Raw genomic sequence first — 21446 nt, forward strand, 5'->3', positions numbered from 1 at the left:
GTTTGTCAAAAACAATATATTCTGGGATGGTTACTCTGTTTTACACATATTCACGATTATGGAGCTAAGATGTCTGGATTTCTGGCTAGAAACTCTGGTCTTTTATGTTATGAAGTGTAATGGACTTCACAATTCTCTATCTTCATTTTGAACAGATAAGCCAACTAACATCATTTACCACGAAGTAACTCCATGGGAGAGAGAGTTGGTGAGAATTATTTTTTAAACACAAATTTTCCTTTTTCTGATATTAGTAATACAGATCACTTGGAATATCCAGGAAAACTTGGTGGTGGATGTCTAACACCCAGAAATAGTATACTTTCACGCTTTAACCTAGGTAGGCATATTTTAAAAACACAAGTTGGAATCGACTGTATTTTATCATCTGTTTTTAAATGTTTCCTATTCTATTGAATAAGAAACTTTTTAAATGATTGTAAATAACCATACAGTATTATAGCACATGAATGTGACAAGTAACTTAACCAATCCCCTTCTATACTGATTTTACTTTCTAATTTGTGAATATATTTTCCACTAGTTCCTTGGGACAAAATTCCCAGAGGTGAAAACCTTGGGTCAAAAGGTAAGAATATTTAAGACTTTTTTGGTTGTTTGTTTTGAGATGGGGTCTCACTCTGTCACCCAGGCCAGAATGCAGTGGCACTATTATATAGCTCACTGCAACCTCAAACTCCTGGGCTCAAGGCATCCTCCTGCCTCAGCCTCCCGAGTAGCTGGGACTACAGGCACACCACCACGTCCAGCTAATTTTCCTGTTTTTTGCAGAGAGGGGTCTCACTATGTTGTTCAGGCTGGTCTCAAACTCCTGGCCTCAAGCAATCCTCATGCCTCAGCCTCCCAAAGTGGTAGGATTACAGGTGTGAGCCCCCAAGTCCAGCCCATGTAAGACTTTTGACACACCTGTCAGAATGCCCTCCAGAAAGGCCGACTACTTTGCACATAGCCCCTCTTGCACCCTGCATTCTTAGGAGGGGGGGACTTCCTTTTAATGCACAAAGAACAAAAGCACTGGCCAGGCTGGACACCGAATATTGCACCACGCAGGAAAGGTGCATCCTTGACAATGACTCCCGTCTGTCACCAATGATGGCACTAGGATATTTTAATGTGCCAGCAGAAAAGAAGGGGCCACTTAGAGTTAATGAATTGTTAAGAGCCAACAAAAAGTTTTTCTGGACACAGAACATCAAGTACAGCAAGGGAAGTAACCTTTAAAAAAATGGAAGTTCTCCCCAGACGAGGTCTGGCTGGCCGTCTGGGGCTAGCACGCGGATCTTTAGGTCTCCTGGCAAAGAATCAAGGTGGCCCAAGTCGGAAAACAAGTCAGTTATAAACAGACCACCACGAGTCTCCCCCCGACTGTGGGCGCCTCGGGTTACAGAGAGCATCTGCCAACTTCTACTTCCTGCAGCCACAGCTGACCAGGAACCTGGCTGCTGTTGTTCTCATGGACTGAAGCAACTTTAAGATAAGGTATTTGAAAAGGGGGAGGTTCTGCTGCTTACTCATCATTTTCATAAACATTTAGAAAAGGCAAACAGTGGGAAATTCTTTGCTACAATCACTGAAATGTCACAAAACAATGTCATAGTGCAAAAGGAGAGCCAAAAAGGGGCCACGCAATTCAACTGACCCTGCAAACCTTCTGCTGGAATAAAGCTCACAGCTGGGCCAAAAGCATTTCACTTCCACAGAAGAAAAAGTGCTTCCAAAGGCCCCGTCAGGAAACCAGCTCATTGTGGTAACAATGGTGGCCATGCAGTGAGGGCTACTTGTGTGGCCAGAAATGGTATTTCTCTCATTTAAACTATGGAATTATTATCCTTCCTTCAAGATAAGAAAAGGGACCCAGAGGGATTAGGAACCCTGCCGCAGGTCACACTGCAGGCAGAGGCTTGAGGCAGGATCCAAACATCCAGGTCTGCTGGAATCAGGGACATAGCACTTGCCTTTGCTGGACCCCATGCGATTGTCCCCTTTGCTCGAGCTGAGCCCCCACCCACACTTCCCTGTACTTACCCTCAGGGAGGAAAAAGTCACCTACTGCGTCAGGCAGAGCGGTGTGGGTTGCCTCAGAGACAGCAGGGGTATGAAATAAACACGGACACCATTTTGTAATCAATGATTTTTATCTTTGAAAATGGAAGCAAGTGTTTTGACAGAATACTATAGCCGCTCTATAAGAGCCGATCTAGGAGTAATTCACTGTCCTCCTCTGGGATGTCACGGCTTTAAAAAAAAAAAAAAAAAAGGACAAAACAGGAGAAATAATCCACAATGCTTCAGGCGCCTACGAGCCTGGCTGGGCATCACTCATTAGGTAAGTCCTAAGCTACAGCCTAAGATCAGGATGACTCTTCCCTGCCTTCCGCTTCTCTCCGACCACATTCCCTACAGTGTTTCACACCACCACCACCAATTCTGTTTACTTAATTTGATATCAGAACCCTAAAACGTTTCCGAATCTTAGAAACGAAGGTCCTCAGCAGATTACGTTGATAAAGAAACAAATGCAGGCTTGAATATAAGTCGTTGTAATTATTTTCTTTACATCTCATTATCCACTTCAATATTAAAAACACACACATACATACGTACATACGCACAAAACCACATCCAACATTCAGATGCCCTGAAATCGTGGAGACAGCGATCCTAGTATCAGTTGGTTAAGAACATGGTACCTTTTCTACACGGACATCACCCCTAGTTCAGCTGTGCCTTCTGACCTGCTGTCGCCACATTCCAGCCAGTCCATGCCCACACCAGCACGGGCATGCGCGAGAGCTCCCGCTGTGGTCCCAACGGCACTATACATTTCGCCTGCAATCGCGGACGTTCGGCCCTTCCAAAGCAGAGGCTCCTTAAATCCTGTTCCTCAAGCATGCAGTATGAGAAATTGGAAGTGGGGCGAAGTACTAGCTAACCTAGGAATGAGCAGGTGACCAGAGCTCAGTCTCTGGCCCCCCTCTGGGTCCAGGAAGCCTCTGTGTTTTGACACAGCCTCGGTGTGAGCTGGAGAGGCGGAACAGATTAGTCTGTGTGGAGGATGCAAAGGGACATGTTTGTACACATTAAAGCTACAGCAGAGGTCTGCGCTTCTGTTTTTCCTTCATTCTAGATCATTCCTCAGTCTCAATATTCAATAGCACCTTCTGGCCTCATCTTACCTGAACATGAGTAGGGCTGAAAGGCAGGAAAGAGAGAAGGAATGGCTGGGGGAGCCCTGAGAGAGGTCGCAGCACATGTGAGGAAGAGGGTAGAGCAGGAGCTTTGTTGGTGGGAGGAGAGCCACCTCCTCCTCCAGCACAGCCGGGGACAGCACAGGTCACACAGGAAGACAGAGGATCACCCCAGGCAAATGCTCCCTCCCAAGTTCCCTTGTTTTCAGTCCTCACCACTGTACTCAAGAGCTAGGCAAGCTGCGGAAAAGGGCAAGAAGATACTCTCAACAAGGTATGTGTCTTCTTGTCCTGGGCACCCTTGTCAAGTATTGACCAAAACCTGAAACATGATGTTTACAGTGATGAAGGCAATAGATCCTATATGTGTAACAAAACTGCAGAAACACATGCTAGTTTGGGTTAGATTATAATCGTCAGAAGCACAGGATAACCAAGAAGCAAAATTCCATTCTGGTACAACCACCCAATTTCTAGGAAAGAGAAAGGAAAGAAAGGAAGAGATACGATGTGAGCTTTTTTGATCAGAAGACTCAGTGAAATGAGGGGTAGTAATATGAATCCACGTGATTTTTTCAAGTCTTCCTTTTGTACAGTCATTAAGATGACTGGCTTTGTGCTGCAAATTAGCCAGCACCATGTGGCTGCTGCTCTGATTGTTCTCAGATGAATGTTCATACAAAATAATATCTTATCTTCATATAGTTTATAAACATACACAGTGCTGTCCCTTTCAAATTAAAGAAAAAAAACCACACACAAATACTGCAAAGTAGCAAAATACAAAGAAAAAAAAGCTACTTTTGGTTTTGGCAAGATTAAAAAAAGAAAGAAATATAAAAAGCAATGTGGCATTGGTCCCTATTTGTAAAAAAAAAAAGGTACTTGGGCACGACACTGAATCAGAATTGGTTTGTTTTCTAAAATTCAGAATATCTGGGATTTTAAAAGTAGCACTTTTGTCTCTTAAAAGTTCAACAAGTCACGTAACACTTAAAACATCAAAAAAGCTTTCTGATAAAAAGCTCAGCTTTTAAATCACGTTTTGTTTCTGCAAATTTGGGAGACAAATTGAGTTCTTACTGGAATGTGGCCTATCGCTGGTTGACAAATCTGAAATGGAATGTCTCCAAATGGCAGTGCCTCCCCTCGCCCTCCCTGGGACCACACCAACAACCAGCTACCAAGCACGAGTTCTTGCTCCCGTTTTTTACAGGGGTGGGGGTGGGACCTTCAGGCTGCTATCTTCGCCATCTGCTGTTCCAACTTGGAAATACGCTCATCTTGATTGCAGATTGTGTCTTTTATAGATTTGATCTCTTTTAAAATCTCATCCAACTTGGCTTCATTTTGCTAAGAAAACAAACAAAAGAGAGGTCAGTGACTGAAGAGCAGTAAACAAATTTCAAGACAGTTCAGAATTTTTAAGACATAAAATGTAATTTTCTATTTTGCAAATGGCAAGCCACAGTCACCAAGTTGAAAAGATATGTCGAAACCTACGGCATCTAGGACTTATGAGAACGCAATTAAAGCTGGTCAATCCGTCTGAAACCCCTGAGCGAGACAGCAGTGTACTGCAGTGCTATTCTCGTCCCCGTGCCTGGGCACTCACCCAGACAAAGACTCTCAGGTAACAGTTATATCATAGGACCAGATTCCTTCAAGGCTCCATCAAGAGTAACTTCTGTCTGACCAGGGTTAAGGGTGACTTCCAGAGGCCACGGAGCTCCTACCGCCTGCTACGAGGCTCCTTCCTGGGAGGGAATTCCCATGCCCTGTCTGCTCGCTCCTCTCCTCCCCTGGACCTGCTCTTCCAGCAGCAGAGGAGCTCTCCAGTGGCCGTGGCGGGTCTTTAATGCAGGCTCAGTTCCCATCATCCCACCCAAATGGCTCTTGCCAAAATCATCTTTGCGGCTAGCCCCACACACTGCCGGATCCTTCTGTCACTTGGCCACTCAGCAACACCCGAACACTCTTAGCACTCCCTCCTTCTGGGGACATTCTCTTTTGGCACCTGTGACCCCACACATCTGTGTTTCCTTTTATCCAAATCAGAGATGGGTTTAACCAGTTTGGTAAAAGACAGGAAAAACCCAAGAGGCTCCTGTTCACACTCAGAAATGGCAGTAGACTGACAACTCCTCCAGGCATTATAAAAAACAGAGGTAAAGGAACAAGCATGACCACAAACTCACCAACGTCACATGCCCCAGGACTTTCTTACATGTAATACAGGTTGCCGTGCACTGGAAACCCCCATGTGCCCACAGCGGGACAGCACTTGCCAATGCTCTGCACGGTAAAGGGCTTTCCAGAGGACAAGGCCCGAGCCAGCCAAGCGTGTGCCTCAAACGCCTGTGTCCTTACCACACTGGCCATGTCTGTGGTTTTCTTAGGGACGTTGATCAGGTCGCACTTCTTATTCGCCGTTGGCTTGCTATCCAGAATGTTCTTCTTGACCACCTTGAGATCCCTGTTTTTGCCTGGAATGTACCCGTGCTTCAAAGAGATGAGGATCGGATCTGCGTTCTTCCCCTCGAACCACTCTTCTGCCTCCAGCGCAGCCTCTGGCCCCGCCGTGTCAGGATACAGGTCATCTTGGAAAAGGTCAGACTACAAGAAACATTGAGGGGAAACCCTTAGGGTACAGAAGAAAAGTCTGGGATTTTTTATTTTAGTTTTTTTAATTTTTTTAAAACATGGATTGTCTAAAAAACTGGGCACTCACCTTCCTGGGAACAGTCATGATAATAGGCTCACACTTTCTCTCATGAAGTTTGAAGAATCTTCAAAGGGGAAATACAGGCAAAGTCACATGAAGTGAAATAAGAGGCTGAGTAACAGGATTAATAACTCCTTTTCTACAATGCTATATGGGCTATAAAGTGATTTTTTTATCCATCACCTCATCTGATCCACCCTAGGAGTAGGTAGAACTTAAAGTGTTCCTATTTGACAGATGAGAAAACAGAAGCCCAGGGTACCTATGCTAGGAAATGGCAGATTGTAGACAGGAACCACAAACAGAGGTCTATATAGTGCGATGACAGTCAAATTCCAATTATCTGGGGGCAGATCGACTGGGGTAGAAATAATAGCAACACTGATAACGATTCACTTGTGAAAACATCACCATGTCAACAGACAGAAGACAACACACATCTACTAGAAAGTATCTACAGCCTAGATACCAGGTCTTAGCAAGCTTGTGGTGGCTGAACACTTGTAAGTGTAAATAGGATTTTTAAAAAAATTTTTGTCCCTGCCTGTCCTGATTTCTAAATATGATTTTTAAAAGGAAAAGGAAACAATCCTAGGAATTAACATTCTGGCATCCAAATAAACCACATCATGCATAATACTCAAGAAAAATGTGAAATTATCCAAAATACGGGAAGAGCGGGAATGGAAAGCAACTTGCATTGTAATAGGAAAGAGCATGTAAACAGCTTCTAATTGGGGAAAAAAGGGATAACACTTTTATTTGCACCCTACAACAGGACTAAAAAAACCAGAAACTACTTCTTCTATGATGACCCTGATAAGGCCAAGGTGCTTTTTTTTCAGTCAGGATGGGGAATAATCAAAAATTCTCTGAAGCTCTTGGCAAGAGAGGTGGCCTTAGTAAGCATTTTGGCCAGATCACCAGTCAAATGGCCAGTGTGCAAGGGGGGAATTAAGCATAGGCATAAGTGCTACTGGGGAAGTGGCCTCTGAATTTCAAGAGTTTAAGTCAGAGGACATACTGCCACCTCAAATACCCAAAGCCAGTGAAATTTGTTTCTCCTGGGAACCTGCAGCCTTTGGCACTTGAAAATGGGTAACGCGCTCTGGGCATGGATCTGGTCAAGACGGCCCGAAAGCTACATTGCTCCAGCGCACCCGGGGAACAAAAGCCGAGTGGAGCTCAGGTTGGTAAAGGCGTTTGTAAAGCCACAGTCCTCTCGGAAAGCACGAAAGTGCCAAACCTGCCTATTGACTATTTCAGCCAAAAAGAGTCCCAGACAAACCAAAAACATTTTTAAAGACTGACTTAATGAAAACTCTGCAGTCAGCGTAGCAGTGACTGACCTGGGTTTGACTTCCAGCTCTGCTACTACAGCCCCTGGGAGTGTGACAGCTTCATCAAGCCTCAAGTTCCTCATCCATAAAATGGAGATAAAAATAACACCCACCTCATAGGATTGTGACAAGAAGTACAAGAGGTAACCCATGTAACACATTTAACACAGTGCCTGCCATAGTAAATGCTCAACAAACACTTAGGAAATAGGAGGTATCCTGAATAACTATGCTTTTAGTTTTTTAAACTTTTGGATGACAGTAAAATAACTGTGTTCCGAAAATACCAGATGTAATTTTAAACTCAGATTCAGTCTATCGTGAACCACATTTTGATTAGTTTGGTTTATACCACAACTTTAAATTATCTGTGACAATTTTCCTTCATTACACCAGCTATTTTTTAAAAACCCATGGAGGTAAATACAAAAATTATTTTCCTTTTATTTTGAAGGATATAAATATCAATTCTTTAATCAGAATCTTCTTTGACCAGAACATCAAACTTTTAAAAAGTCCATATAAACACAGTCTTACACAAACGTGTGGTGTGATCTTATCTCTGATAACGTGGTGCTAGCTATTCCGCTGTTTGAAAAGGTCAGTGGTCACCGAGTCTCATGGGGTATCTTTTGTGGACCAGCATGAGAAAAAAGCCTGTTCCTTAGGAAGCCCACAAGCATTACAGCATACAAATTTTTTTTAAAATGTGTAGCACAGAAAGGCAGAAATTATATATAACATTGCTGAACTTTCTAAGTCAAGCTAACCCATCACCCCAAGGAAGGATGATCTTTGGTTTCTCTAGTTTAGAACCAGTGGGGTCCACAATCCAGTTTGGAATTTGGTTCTTCCCCTGATAGAGCAGGAAAATCCACTCCTTTTTCCATGCCTGAGCCAGGCTCTCCTCTGCTTGCCCCCCCGCCTCCCCCGGGGAACACTGGCCACAGCCTCAGCTTGAAGATCAAAGAAGGTTTCACCATTTCACTAAGTGTGCAATACACCTCCAGCTACGCTACTTAACTGCTGCACTTCCAGCGGTATGGGCAGGAAATGAGATACTAATTCCACACCACACACGGGGGGAGAAAGACTTGGGCATTACAGAACTGCTTGGAGCTGTCTTGCTCTGGTCCTACATGGATGGCATAAACAATTGAAATACTTTACAACATTGATTCTTTACCTGGCGATCTCACATTTATTAACATCGAGTCCCCTCTTGGGCATGTAACCCATTCCTCTCTGAGGCTCCTTGCTGCTGAATGTGTTGAGGTAGTGGACATACGGGGATTCATCCGTGATCTCAAAATAGCGGATACTGCTGTCACCCTAGAAGAAATCAAAGACAAGTCTGTGTTTGATGTAAAGTGAAACAGCTGGATTGAGTAGTGTTTCTCTCCTCTACAAACCCAGCATTAGCTGGGACCCCACTTCAGTAGCTGACCTTTTCTTCCTCATAAAGAGGCTTGCCTAAAAGCCCACGGCAGTCTCTTTGCTCACACAGCAAGCCCTCACTGTCAAATGCTAGCATGCCCCTTCAGTGCTCTCCTTGGCCTCCTACTGCAGGCTCTAGTGTTACTCTCCTGAGCTAAGACACAAGGCCAGGGTTAGGACAAAGATGTCAATGCCTCCGCCAAACAACCGCATTGCTCTTCAACTTCAACAAACAAACAAAGGCCAGGAGGACTGCTGAGAGTGCAATTACTGACAAGTATTCGCCACTGGCACAGTGCAGCACCAGTCACAGACTCACAGGCACTAATACCATGCACTCAGATGACAATAAAAAGTGAGATTTTTCTAATTAAGCAACTCAGTTTCAGTGAGAATCCGTTAACTTCAGAAAATAGTGCCATCTCATTGCAATGTATAAAATTCTGATCTTGCTTAGAATGGTTCTCAAGATTTCCATTTGTCTTAGTGACTTCAGATACCTAAGGCAATGGAAAAGAAGCTGAACACATACTAGTCATTTTCTGCATACCCAAAATAACTTTCTACCTAGTGTTAATAATATCTGGGTAACTGCTCATTGTGTTTGTTTTGATGCGGTCAATGGCAACAACGGTAAGGTGCATGCACTTAACAGCTGTTAACATCAGTAAAATGACTCCCAAGGAAACAGACAAGATCTCAGTTTCTAAGGAAATGACCTATAAGAACGCACAGCAGGTCTGCAGCACACTCCTTCAACTATGAAAAGTAAAACATCACCAGCTTTGCACAGCAAAGGGCTATCTAACAAGTTTGGGGAATACATCAACAGCTCCATTTTTATCAATTCATTTATTTCAACTACTAAAAGTTCTAAGCAAAATTGAACCTACAAAATAATAAGACATTTTGAAGTTACCACCCACAAAAATGAAATGATAATAAAGCTACCAACAGTCTAGTTAGGCTGAGAGCAAAAGGCGGGAGCAGTTTGATGCGGAGTCTTCTTATAACAGCTGTCACCCTGACACTTTAGTCAGGCCACATGCCTTCAAGCCCAGAGCCCTAACGCTGAACTCCAAGAGTAACAACCCTCTGCAAAGTCTCTGAGGCCCTGAAATGCTCGCATCCACAAAGCACATTCTCTTTATAGGTCCATCACACGCAGTATTAAGTACATACATGTTCAGTAGGGTTATCTGACAAATTTCAGCGTGAGATATGGCCACCTGGTTATTCATCTCATCCCCGATATCAGTTCAGATAAATCTAAAATCACCAATCAGGCAGTACTGTTAGGTGAAGACATGTCCTCTTTTTCTCACTAGACTTCCCTGAGTGAAGCACTAGCCCTAACACCCCAGCCCAATCCCTACTTTGGTCTAAAGTACTGAACACGGCACGTTATTACCGCACAACTGGCAAGCTGCAAACAGTCCAGTCTGAAGTCCTAAAACATATTGAAATTATCTGTCCTTAGCTTAAGACACATACACACACACACACACACACACACACACACACACACAAATTAGGAAAATTTAAGAGATACAGTATGTTGCCCACCTTTTAAATCTTGGTAGGACTAACTTTTCCTCTTATAGGATTAAATTCACTATCAAACATCACAATTACTGCTTACCTTTCCACATAAGTAAATGATACTGGTGTCCGGGTCATAAAAAGGCAGCAACACTCCATTGCTAGTGTCCATCTCATGAAGAGCGATGGGTTCCTGCATATTTTTCTGGGAAAAAAAAAATATAAAAAATTTTTTGGCCGGGCGCGGTGGCTCACACCTGTAATCCTAGCTCTCTGGGAGGCCGAGGCGGGCGGATTGTTTGAGCTCAGGAGTTCGAAACCAGCCTGAGCAAGAGCGAGACCCCGTCTCTACTAAAAATATAGAAAGAAATTATCTGGACAACTAAAATTATATATATAGAAAAAAAATTAGCCGGGCATGGTGGTGCATGCCTGTAGTCCCAGCTACTCGGGAGGCTGAGGCAGAAGGATTGCTTGAGCCCAGGAGTTTGAGGTTGCTGTGAGCTAGGATGATGCCACGGCACTCTAGCCCGGGCAATACAGGGAGATTCTGTCTCAAAAAAAAAAAAAAAAAAAAAATTTTTTTTAAATATATAAAATGTGTATGTGTGCATACATTCTTAAGATGAATTTTTATAACCTTATTGTAAATTCTTCTGTCCCTAATTGAGCCATTTTCCTAGAATAATGAAAGTTTGCATATACAACATTCATACATGTAAATACCAACAGGGATAGGAAACGGGATCCAACCCACCGAGAATTGTGTTGATTTGACAACATAATTAATGTATCCATTAGTGTGATTCCATGACAAAGATGAAAGGGCCCTTCTCCTTTGTGACTATTTTCTTTTTTAAAAGTACTTTTTTATTATAAAATAAATATATGTACTTTTAAAAAGTTAAGAGATATAAGGAAGAACATAAAGATCCTCCCATATTCCACACTTCTGTACCCCAGTGGGTGGCAGAAGCTATTACCATTGAGGTCTATTTCTTTCCTACACATGTACACAACACAGACTGAGATCATGTCACGTATACAGTTTAGTACTTTTCCCCCACTTATGCTGATTAAGTCATTTTCCCAAGCATGACTATTTCGATTCAGACATTTGAGCATATTCTTTATGAAATATAACTAAGTTTAGAACTTATTTCCCAAATCTAAAACACAGGATTTCTTGTATATTCTTTTTCAAAAATATAGTCAATATAGATTCCTGGGGAGTATCAACAGTGTGTTTTTGAAATACATTTACCATTAAGTCTTCAGTGAGGATAAGAACTTCACATCCACATCCAATTTAAGACAAGTAGGAGTTTAGAAAACTACACTGAAAATCCTATAATCTACTTACCAACACGAAAACCTGCTCAGATCAGAGAGAAAGCTCTAGAGAAAGCAAGCAGAAGGCTGAGAAGGGGCATACCGGATTCCAGAGCGCCAGCTGCCGCTCGCTCATGCGGCTGAAACCAGTGGTGAAGACATTGCCGTCAGCCAGGAAGATGGCTCTCATGGGTCTCGCCCCTTCGTGTGCCTTCTCCTTCTCCTGGGAGAGAGCAAGCAAAAAGGCATGTCACACACATCCAAACTGCAGGCGGGAAAGGTGAGTGGGGAGACGCGAGCGCCGAGCCCGACCTCAGACCCACATGCCCTTCACGTTCACCTGGAGGGAGTCAGTGTCAACCACCCCTTCTCCCAGATGAGGAAACACAGAGATCAAGTGATCTATCTGCTCAAGGCCCTCAGCTAGTTGGCAAGAGAGCCAGGATTTGGCTCAAAAGCCTCACTCCTTCCACCACATCCTGCTGCCAACCCAAGTCCACACACTGCAAAAATAAAACACACGAGAGGCCTCTGCCAAATGTTTGTTTCTCAAGAGGATAGTAACCTGAAGGTTGGATATACCCTACAGTTTCTACCAATATCATAGCACAAAACAAAGCCTAGTCTAGTTAACCCCTTCCTTAATCTCATTTGTTTACTTAATAAGAGTGCACTAATAGCAACCCTTGGAACATTCTAGGTGGGTAAAGCACTTTGCATAGGGCTGGGCAAGTGCCCAGTGCTCAGTAAGCACCAGCCACGATCACTGCCTGGCCCTTTAGAAGAAATGCTGCCAAAGAACAACCACATCGCAGGGAGGCCTCAGAGTGCGGCTGAAGTGAGACATTTTTGGAATCAACTTTTGCAGTTTCAACCCTGACTAAAGACCCAAAAGTCCACCTTTTGTCAGGATATGTGATTTTGTTGAGGCCCAGTTTGGGTGGCAGAAATGAAGACTCTGAGCTGATGAGAGAACCTGCTGCATCTCTGCAAGGCAGATGAAACTCTAACAGTTGTTTCTGGAACAGGGTGGGGATCAATTAATCATTATTCAGGACTAAGCCATGAGACCAGGAATGCAGCTAACTGGTTTAGCTGATCCGGATGTCTTAACTCTTAAGGACTCCAGTGAACTGATAAAAACTATTTCTTTGTGAAAAATGGCAACCAAATGAGAGAAGACTTGAGTAAAAGCCGGAAATGTACAACTCTGGAGAGAAGTGTGATTGGGGAGGCAGACAGAAGCCTGTATGTGCCTTTTCTTACAGTTGGTGTCTGCACATAGCAAGGGCTCACTGATCAGTGCTGCCACCTGCCTTAAAAAGCAGAAAGTTCACACTCACTGAAGTGCTACAGCTACTGGGGTTTTTGTCCTCGGAATACTCACAGCAACAATCTCTTGTTTCCTGGGATCGATTACTCTCACTTTCTTGTCTTTGGAAGCTGTGCAGATCAGACTGCCATTCCGGTTCCAGCTCACATTGTAAATCATGTCTGAATGCATATCGTCCAAGTTTATAAGGGCTTCACCTGTCCCCACATTCCAGATGATGATGGCATTATCACAGCCTGAGACAGACAAAACCATGCCCCTCAAAGATTAGAAATACCTGTGCAACACATTCAAGAAAACTAGAAATACAATGAGGATATACATATATGTAGAAAAGAAGGTGTTGATTATAAGAGGCCCTACTTACTAGGAGTTAAAAACCAAAATGATAAAGAAAAAATATTTACATAAAAGAAGTAAAAGTATTAAAGGAAAAACACAGCTTGTTAAGTTTGGGTTCATATGAAACAAACAACTACACAAAAACAAACCACTACACCAAAATAGAATCCTACGTTTTTTTAAAGAGTTAACGGGCTGGTGGACCCAAATGTTTTTAAGTTTCCTTTTCTAGTAAAACAAGCATCAGAATGAATACAGCTTATTTCTTTTCCAAAGGAACTTAAAAATAAAGGGTTTAAATAACTGTTTAGGACACTCAACAAAAACTTTGGGTGGTAGGTATTCAAATCAGTGGGGCTATAAGACATAGCTTTGGTGTATTCAAGTGTGGTTAAGTTACAACAAGGGGAGGGAAATATGAGGACTTGGCCTGTCTGCTCACAACAGATCTCTATCTTTAAAAGGGAGAAAAATAGGCCACGGCTGCCCTGACGGTGGTGAGAAGCCTGAACTGCAACAAAGCAGGCACGTGGATTCAGACACTGATCCCCAGGAGGCCCACAACGTCCACTCAGCCACCACCCTCAGCCTGTCAACTCCATCCTTCTTCCTTCAAGGGTCTGCCCCAAGCCCCCAGGCCTCTATAAAAAGAGGCACCACGTGTTGTTTCCAGGACATTAGTTCAAGAATGGCACAAACTAAGGGAAGGACATCCTAAAGGTGAATTCTTGCCAATAAAGCGATTTGCGTTTTGGAAAAATTAGCTACTAGTACCCAGGATACCTAGGTTGCCAAGGGGCTAGAAGTAGGAAACTAGAGACAAACCGCAGCGCAGTATGAAAGTTGGAGCTAAGCTCTGGGATGAAGAATTGACCCTTCCTCTGCCTTGCTCCTCTTGGGCAAACAGGTAACTCCAGCCAGGGCGGATGGGTCATGTAGTCTTAAAATATGCAGAACACGACAATCACCCATCGTCCTTCGCTCGTCAAAGGGAGAACAGGATCAGCTGCTACTGCTGCCCTATGTTTAACCTACATGAGAAGGTAGCAGGAAATTTTCCATGACGGAATTCCACCTCTGGAATTCTTTTTCTCTCCTTGTCAGACAGGTTCTGAGTGGAACACCAGAAGCGTTCCCAAATACAGTCAATGGGGATTCTAGAAACAGTATCCTACAGAGTGTCCTTTTTGAAAAATGGTGCTTGGTTTCTAGGTACCTGGCGTTAAATATTTTATTTAGCCCCTTGTAAGTCATAAACATCTTCTATTCCTAGTTAAAAATTAAACTGCCTGCATCCTTTTTACTGATGAGGGGAAAAATCTTTAAAAATTCTACCAGTAATATTAGTATTGTTTTTTTTTTTTTTTTTTGAGACAGAGTCTCACTCTGTTGCCCTGGCTAGAGTGAGTGCTGTGGCGTCAGCCTAGCTCACAGCAACCTCAAACTCCTGGGCTCAAGTGATCCTACTGCCTCAGCCTCCCGAGTAGCTGGGACTACAGGCACAAGCCACTGTGCCTGGCTGATTTTTTTTTTTTTCTATATATTTTTAGTTGTCCAGATAATTTCTTTTTATTTTTTTTAGTAGAGACAGGGTCTCACTCTTGCTCAGGCTGGTCTCAAACTCCTGAGCTCAAACAATCCGCCTGCCTCGGCCTCCCAGAGTGCTAGGATTACAGGCGTGAGCCACTGCGCCCGGCCTAGTATTGCTTTTTTCATAAACTAATTTTATTAAAGTAAAACCTACGTACAACACACCCATTTTAAGTACACATTTGATAAGTTTTGACTCACGTAGCCACTACCACAACCAAGATATAAAACATTTCCATCACCCCACAAAGCTCCCTTGTGCCCTATATACTGGTTTCATAAAACAAAATAAAATCTCAAATTTTGGACAAAGGAAAAGATTTCTGTAAGATAAATTTAGAAACTACTCAAGTGGGAAACCAGTAAGAACACGGGTACTCTGCCATAAGGGTTCATTACCATCAGAAACAATATCAAAGTCCAGAAGGAGGGAACTGAGTAAACAAGCTGAGATAAATCCAGGCAATGGAAAATTATAGAGTCATTAAGAATAACGTAGGAATTACATTAATTAATGGCATATTTAATGAATATTTAATGAAAAGGATCACAGTGTGCCACCCAGTGCAGAAAGCAGGTCATGTGTACAGTGCATGGAACCATCTCTGTATGTAAAACAATTTATGCACACACACAGAAATATCTTCTGGAAACAAGTATCAAAATGGTAATAATGATCTTTCCTTTGGGTGGTGGAATTACAAGTGATTTTTATTTTTTTCCCTTGTCTATCTGTTTTCTATAATATACAGGTACTACTTAAAATGAAAGTATTTTTTTAAAAGGAAGGAGCGTATTTGCCCAAATGGAGATCACCCAAAAAGTTGGCAGGAACACCAGAGACAGAACCCAGGGCCTCTGGCTCCCAACCAGATATTCCTTCTACCACATCAGGAATAACCAAAACTGTGGCTCCTGGAGGGCCACAGCAGGAACCATAAACCTGCTGAAATTACAGGCAAAAAATTATGTATCTGTTCGCTTTTCTAAGCTGAAAGCCCATAGCTTTCATCAGGTTGTCAAAGTGGCCTTGAAACACACACACACACGTGCGTGCGTGCAAACACACATATGGGCTGGGGAAACACTGAATCTCAACGCTCCTCACCACAGTTTCCTAATAACCTGATTCAAAACTGTATAGCACACAATCAAAACGCATTTGCTGTTCCCCCTACACAGAGAGCCATGAGCAGTGAGGGCCAGGCCAAGGGAGGACTGCTTAGCCCCTACCTGCACTGAGAAGCACGTTGCGAGCCGTCGGATGCCAAGCCACAATGCCGACTCTCTTTGAGTGGCCTTCTAAAATCACCACAGGTTCGGTTAGGGAAAGGGTGAGTCCATTTTCTGGGATCTGCCATACCTGTTGGAGAAGAAAGAAAGCCATATGAAAGCTATTGCCTTTCATTATCACATTTACTGTGGCCATCCAGTTTAAAGTCTTTACACAAACAACATACAGTGATATTTACATAAAAGGCAGAATATTGTGAAATGACTGGGGTTCAGTTGTTTTGAAAATGTAATATGATATTAAAGGTCAAGATATCGATAAGGGCTATAAAGCATTACCTCTTGGCTTTTATTTAATATTAGTTGGGATTTTATTTTAAATTTCTTGTTAAGTTCAAAACTCTCCAGTTAAAAGCATGCAAAAAATTGAAAGAAAAACACAAAATGACTGAAGCACTCATGGAAAGAAGTATTGGAGTGAAAAGTCTTAGCTAAGTCCGTGGTTCTTCAGGGGACAGTGCAGTTTTTAAAACATTATTTTCTACAATTTTACATTTAGAAAATGAAAATATAATGTTTTTGTAACATGTACTATAGAAAATAAATCTTACAAAAGAAAACAGATAAATTGGACCTCATCAAAATTAAAAACTTTTGTGCTTCAGAGAACACTATAAAGAAAGTGAAAAAACAATCCACATAATGGGAGAAAATACTTTGCAAATCATACACCTGATAAGGGACTTGTATCTAGAATAAAGAACTTTTATAAAACAATAAAAGGACAAATAACCCAATGTGAAAACGAGCAAGGAATCTAAACAGACATTTCTTAGATATGCAAATAGCCAAAAGGCCATGAAAAAATGCTTGACATTATTCATTACACAAATGAAAATCAAAACCACAAGATCTGACTTCACATCCACCAGGATGGCTAGAACCAAAAAGACAGATAACAACAAGTGTTGACAGGGCTGTAGAAAATCAGAGCCCGCGACACTGCTGGTGGAAATCGAAAACGGTGCAGCCACTTTGGAAAACAGTCTAGCAGTTCCTCAAATGATTAAACACAGAATTACCATATGACCCAGCAATACTTCCAGGAATAGATCCAAGAGGAATGAAAATAGATGTCCACAGAAAAACTTGTACATTGCAGCATTACTCATAATAGCCAAAAGGTGGAAACAGCCCAAATGTCCATTTACTGATAAATGGCTAGACAAAATGTCACATATTCGTGCAATGGAATATTATTTGGCCACAAAAAAGAATGAAGTACTGGTGCATGCTACAACATGGGTGAACCCTGAAAACGCTATGCTAAATGAAAGAAGCCAGAAACAAAGACCACTTATTGTAGGATACCACATATGTGACATGTCTATAACAGGAAAATACAGAGAGACAGAAAGCAGACTGGCGTTTGCCCAGTGCTGGGGAGCAGGGGAGGAGGGCGATAACTAAAGGCTATGGAGTTTCTTTTCAAGATGATGAAAATATTCTTACGTTGTCTGTGGTGATAGTTGTACATATCTGTGGAAATTCTAAAAATCAGTGAATTTGTACACTTTGGATGAATTCTATCTCAATAAAGCTGTTTCAAAAAAAAAAAAATTCTCTTGACTGGTGAAGACATGCAAAAGATTCATCATATCCTAACTGGGGACCTTACTGCGCAGCAGGAGGAGAAAGGCATAGGGAAAGCATCACAGGAGAAGAAACAAGAGACTTTATGTTTAACAATGGAAGACAAAGGTTTTAAAAAGTTAAGAAATAGAAACACCCTCTAAGAAGAAAAGGACTTAGTTACAGGTAAGCTGAGTAGCACCAAGAACCCTATAGAAGACTAGATATTAAGTAACATTTAAGTTTGGAAAAAAGCCGAAGTTTAAAATAATTATCTTTTTCTATATGAAGATTAAAATAAGTAAATTTACCATCAGAAAAAGATTTTAAGGAACTAGCTCATGAAAAACTTAAAACCTGGCCAGTGAGAAATCACTGTTCAACAGTGGAACAACTGAGAAATAGAATTTTCCTTTGTGAGGATTTTTAAGGAGACAAACAACTGCCTGTTTTCAATTGCTTAGTGGAAGGCAGAGATCTGGATTAGATGAGGTTCTGCTCAGTTCTGTTGTCCTGCAAAAAATAAGAAAATGTGCCATCTTGAAGAGTGGGAAAAACACATGAGTTGAATGATTCATCCATTTTTACAGTTAAGTTCTGCCCAGGCTAAATATAACCCCTTACGCCTTCCTTTTGAGGGCCCAACCGTAGGACATCACCTAGTTTCTCCTGAACTCCCTCTTCATTCAGCAAATTTCAAATAAGGCAGGTGTGAACAAGTATGGAAGGCAGAGGTAACCTACCTCATCCCTCTCCCAGACCACAACCTCTCCTTGCCAAACAGACTTTGAACTAAGCCTCTCTTTCCCTTGGGAGAGTGTGGGCATCTGCTCCTCCCTCCAGCATTATATGCTAGCTGATATGTCCTATTTTTATTCAAGGGTTCATGATTAATAAAACAACTCCAAATTTAACTTGACTATCTGAATACAAAGCAGGACTAACATTTTCAAAAGAACAAACAGAAAACAATGACTGCGGATTTGATCAAAGCATGAAGTTAACACTGATACAATTATGAAATGGGACACGAGTGACTCAACAGGAAATGCATTTTGCAGGATGAATTCTGACCTGACTTGCAACTGAAAGAGTGGTAATACCACTTGCCATCTCCAGATGGCACCCTAACCACGGACTGCTGGATTTTACTGCAAGAATCGCAGAACCTTCTGTGCTTAACTCCAACCACAACTAAATAGTGCATTTTCCAAATCCCTAATGAGGCGTGGAGTGATGGGAGGCTTTTGTTATAATCAGCATCTCTAACCTTAATGTGAGGGCGGAGGCAGAGCTCATGATGGGACTTCACATTTTCCCTCCTCTAGCTTCTCCTCCATCCATCTTTCCCTTGGACTGAGTGGAAATTTTAATGATGAAGCAAGACATTTATTATATAATTTTTAAAATGAGGAAACTTGCTGTTCCTTCTTTCCTTTACTTTCAGCAGATTGAATGATTCCCTCAACTAGGTTTATGCATTTAACACAGGCACCTACTCCATTTTACTCCCTTGAGTGTAACTCATTCATGGGACACACTTACTGAATGCCACTGTAAGGCAAGTCTGGTACTGGGTGGCTAAATACAGGCCCTGCCCTCGAGAAGCTAATGGTCTAACAGAAAGCAGAGAGTTCTATTAGGCTGAAGATCAAAGACAGCAAATACAGGTGATGTGATGCAGAGGGTTAAGAGAGTGGGCTCTGGAGCCAGGTGGACCCTGGTTCAAATTCTGCCTGGGCCACTTACCATGATGATCCTGGGCAACATCACTGTGCACAGAGGAAACATCAGTACCTATGCCTCCTGGGGCTGCTGTGAGGTTTAACTGAGTTAATTAGGCCCTTAGAACAGAGCCTGACACACAAATCATGGCCCCAAACTGTAGAGAAGTACACAGCAGTGGTTAAGAACATGGCCTCTAGCCAGACTGATGGTTCACTTCCTGATTCTGCCACATACCAGTGGTGCAACCTTGGGCGCACTCACCTAACTTTTGTGGGCTTTAAGTTTCCTCTTCTATGAAATAGAGATACTAACGAACCTGCCCTCAAGTGGGGTGGTTTGGTTTGAGGACTACCGTAGTAACATGAATCTGATGCATTCAGAATGATGCCTGGCATGAGGCACACATTCAGTAAGTGGTAGCTGCTGTTATACTTGTGTTATTCACTAGGAACCACCTAGGGTAACCAGTGCTTGCTGGCATACGCTGAGTACTGAATAGAAACTCAAGCGTCATGAGGTGACCTTCTTGCTAACCAAGCTTGGTCCACCCAGGAGGGCTCCCTGAGGAAATGACCTCTGAGGATGAATAGGAGTTAGGTGAAAGGAAAGAAGGGGATAAGGAAGGAAGCTGAGTATCTAGCTTCAAAATAAAAAACACAGATGTGTACAGCAATTTTCTAAAAAGTATATGAAGCATCTAAACAATGCCCCAAAGAGGCTGCTGAGAGTTTGACGGGGAAAAAGCACCAGAGTCAAAACAGCAATGCCACAGGCATGAGGATTGCAGTGGGAGGAGGAAGTAATTAGAAAAGTCTGTGAACCAAGCTCGTGCCTGCTGTTAAATAAAGGTGGTGGTGTTCCCCACGTGGACTACAGAAAGAGCCGAGGGATCTGTAAGTCTTTCCACACTGAGCACACACATGATCTGGCTATGTGTGCCCACAGGTCCTGCTCACAGGCCTGTCATGATGTAGCTCTCTGCCCTTTTTAGGGATGTCTACTACTTCCGGGTAATGGCCTGCCAGTTTGGACTGAAGAGGTCTTGCTCCTGCAGCTCAGGGACAAGAAACAGAAGTGCCACTCGGCACACATTTAGTCTTTTGGTATGTAATCTGGGACACTCGTCTGGGTGTCAGAAGACACAGGCTCCTGTCAGAGCTGGGGCACTAACTGGACATGTCAACATTAAGAAGGGATTTCACTTCTGGGAGCCTCAATTTCCTTGTTTGGTACTTGGGATGGCTGTGCTTATTCAGGTGTTACTAGAAAGGTCATACCTGAAGCACTACCCTAACAGGAAAAACTACTACTAGGGGGAAGAACGCAGGCTTTGAAGCTGGACAGATCTGGGTCTGGCCGTGCCCTTTATCAGCTGTGTGACCTTTGACATAACTGCCACTCTCTGAGCTTATGTTTCCTAAGTTGTAAAATGGGCCAAACTCCTGCCCTACTGTGCTGTTACAATGATTAAATATAATCATGCACATAAAAGCTTAAAATAACTTCAGGAGGCTGAGGCAGGAGGATCACTTGAGGCCAGGAGTTTGAGACCAGCCTGAGCAACATAGTGAGACCCTGTCTCTACCAAAAAGAAAAAAAAGAAAAATTAGCTGAGCAAGGTGGCGCACATCTGTAATCCTACCACTCTGGGAGGCTGAGGTGGGAGGATTGCTTGAGCCCAGGAGTTCAAGACCAATCTGAGCAAGAGTGAGACCCCTTCTCTACAAAAAATTTTAAAAATTAGCCAGGCACAGTGGCACGCACCTGTAGTCCCAGCTACTTGGGAGGCTGAGACAGGAGGATCCCTTGAGCCCTGCAGTGTGAGGTCACAGTGAATTATGATGACAGCACTGCACCACCGCACCACTGCCTGGGCAACAGAGTGGGATCTTATTTCAAAAAAGAAAAAAAACTTAAAACAGTGCTTGGCAAAAAAAGGTCTACTATATGTTTATGATTATTTTTCTTGCTGTTACTATGATCCCACATATATTTCTAGGTCT

General features: G+C 42.7%; 1 protein-coding gene across 3 annotated transcripts in view; it reads right to left on the reverse strand.

Annotated features, from left to right (window-relative positions):
- Window positions 1–2137: 2137 nt before the first annotated feature.
- The window catches only part of CORO1C (coronin, actin binding protein, 1C), a 100854-nt gene continuing 81545 nt past the window's right edge, over window positions 2138–21446 (reverse strand). For 2 of the 3 annotated variants that reach the window (XM_012657603.1, XM_012657602.1), the window contains exons 5-12: window positions 16084–16213; window positions 12973–13154; window positions 11689–11808; window positions 10354–10458; window positions 8461–8606; window positions 5941–5998; window positions 5580–5825; window positions 4046–4562 (exon numbers count right to left, since the gene is read on the reverse strand). In XM_012657603.1, coding sequence (XP_012513057.1) covers window positions 4443–4562; window positions 5580–5825; window positions 5941–5998; window positions 8461–8606; window positions 10354–10458; window positions 11689–11808; window positions 12973–13154; window positions 16084–16213 — 1107 coding nt within the window. In that variant the 3' untranslated portion in view covers window positions 4046–4442. Of the gene's footprint in view, window positions 4563–5579; window positions 5826–5940; window positions 5999–8460; window positions 8607–10353; window positions 10459–11688; window positions 11809–12972; window positions 13155–16083; window positions 16214–21446 lie in introns of all 3 variants that reach the window. The other variant, XM_012657601.1, reaches the window with a different exon arrangement.

Source organism: Propithecus coquereli, unplaced genomic scaffold (genome assembly GCF_000956105.1).
Source record: "Propithecus coquereli isolate 6110/MARCELLA unplaced genomic scaffold, Pcoq_1.0 Scaffold552, whole genome shotgun sequence".
Lineage (NCBI taxonomy): Eukaryota > Metazoa > Chordata > Mammalia > Primates > Indriidae > Propithecus > Propithecus coquereli.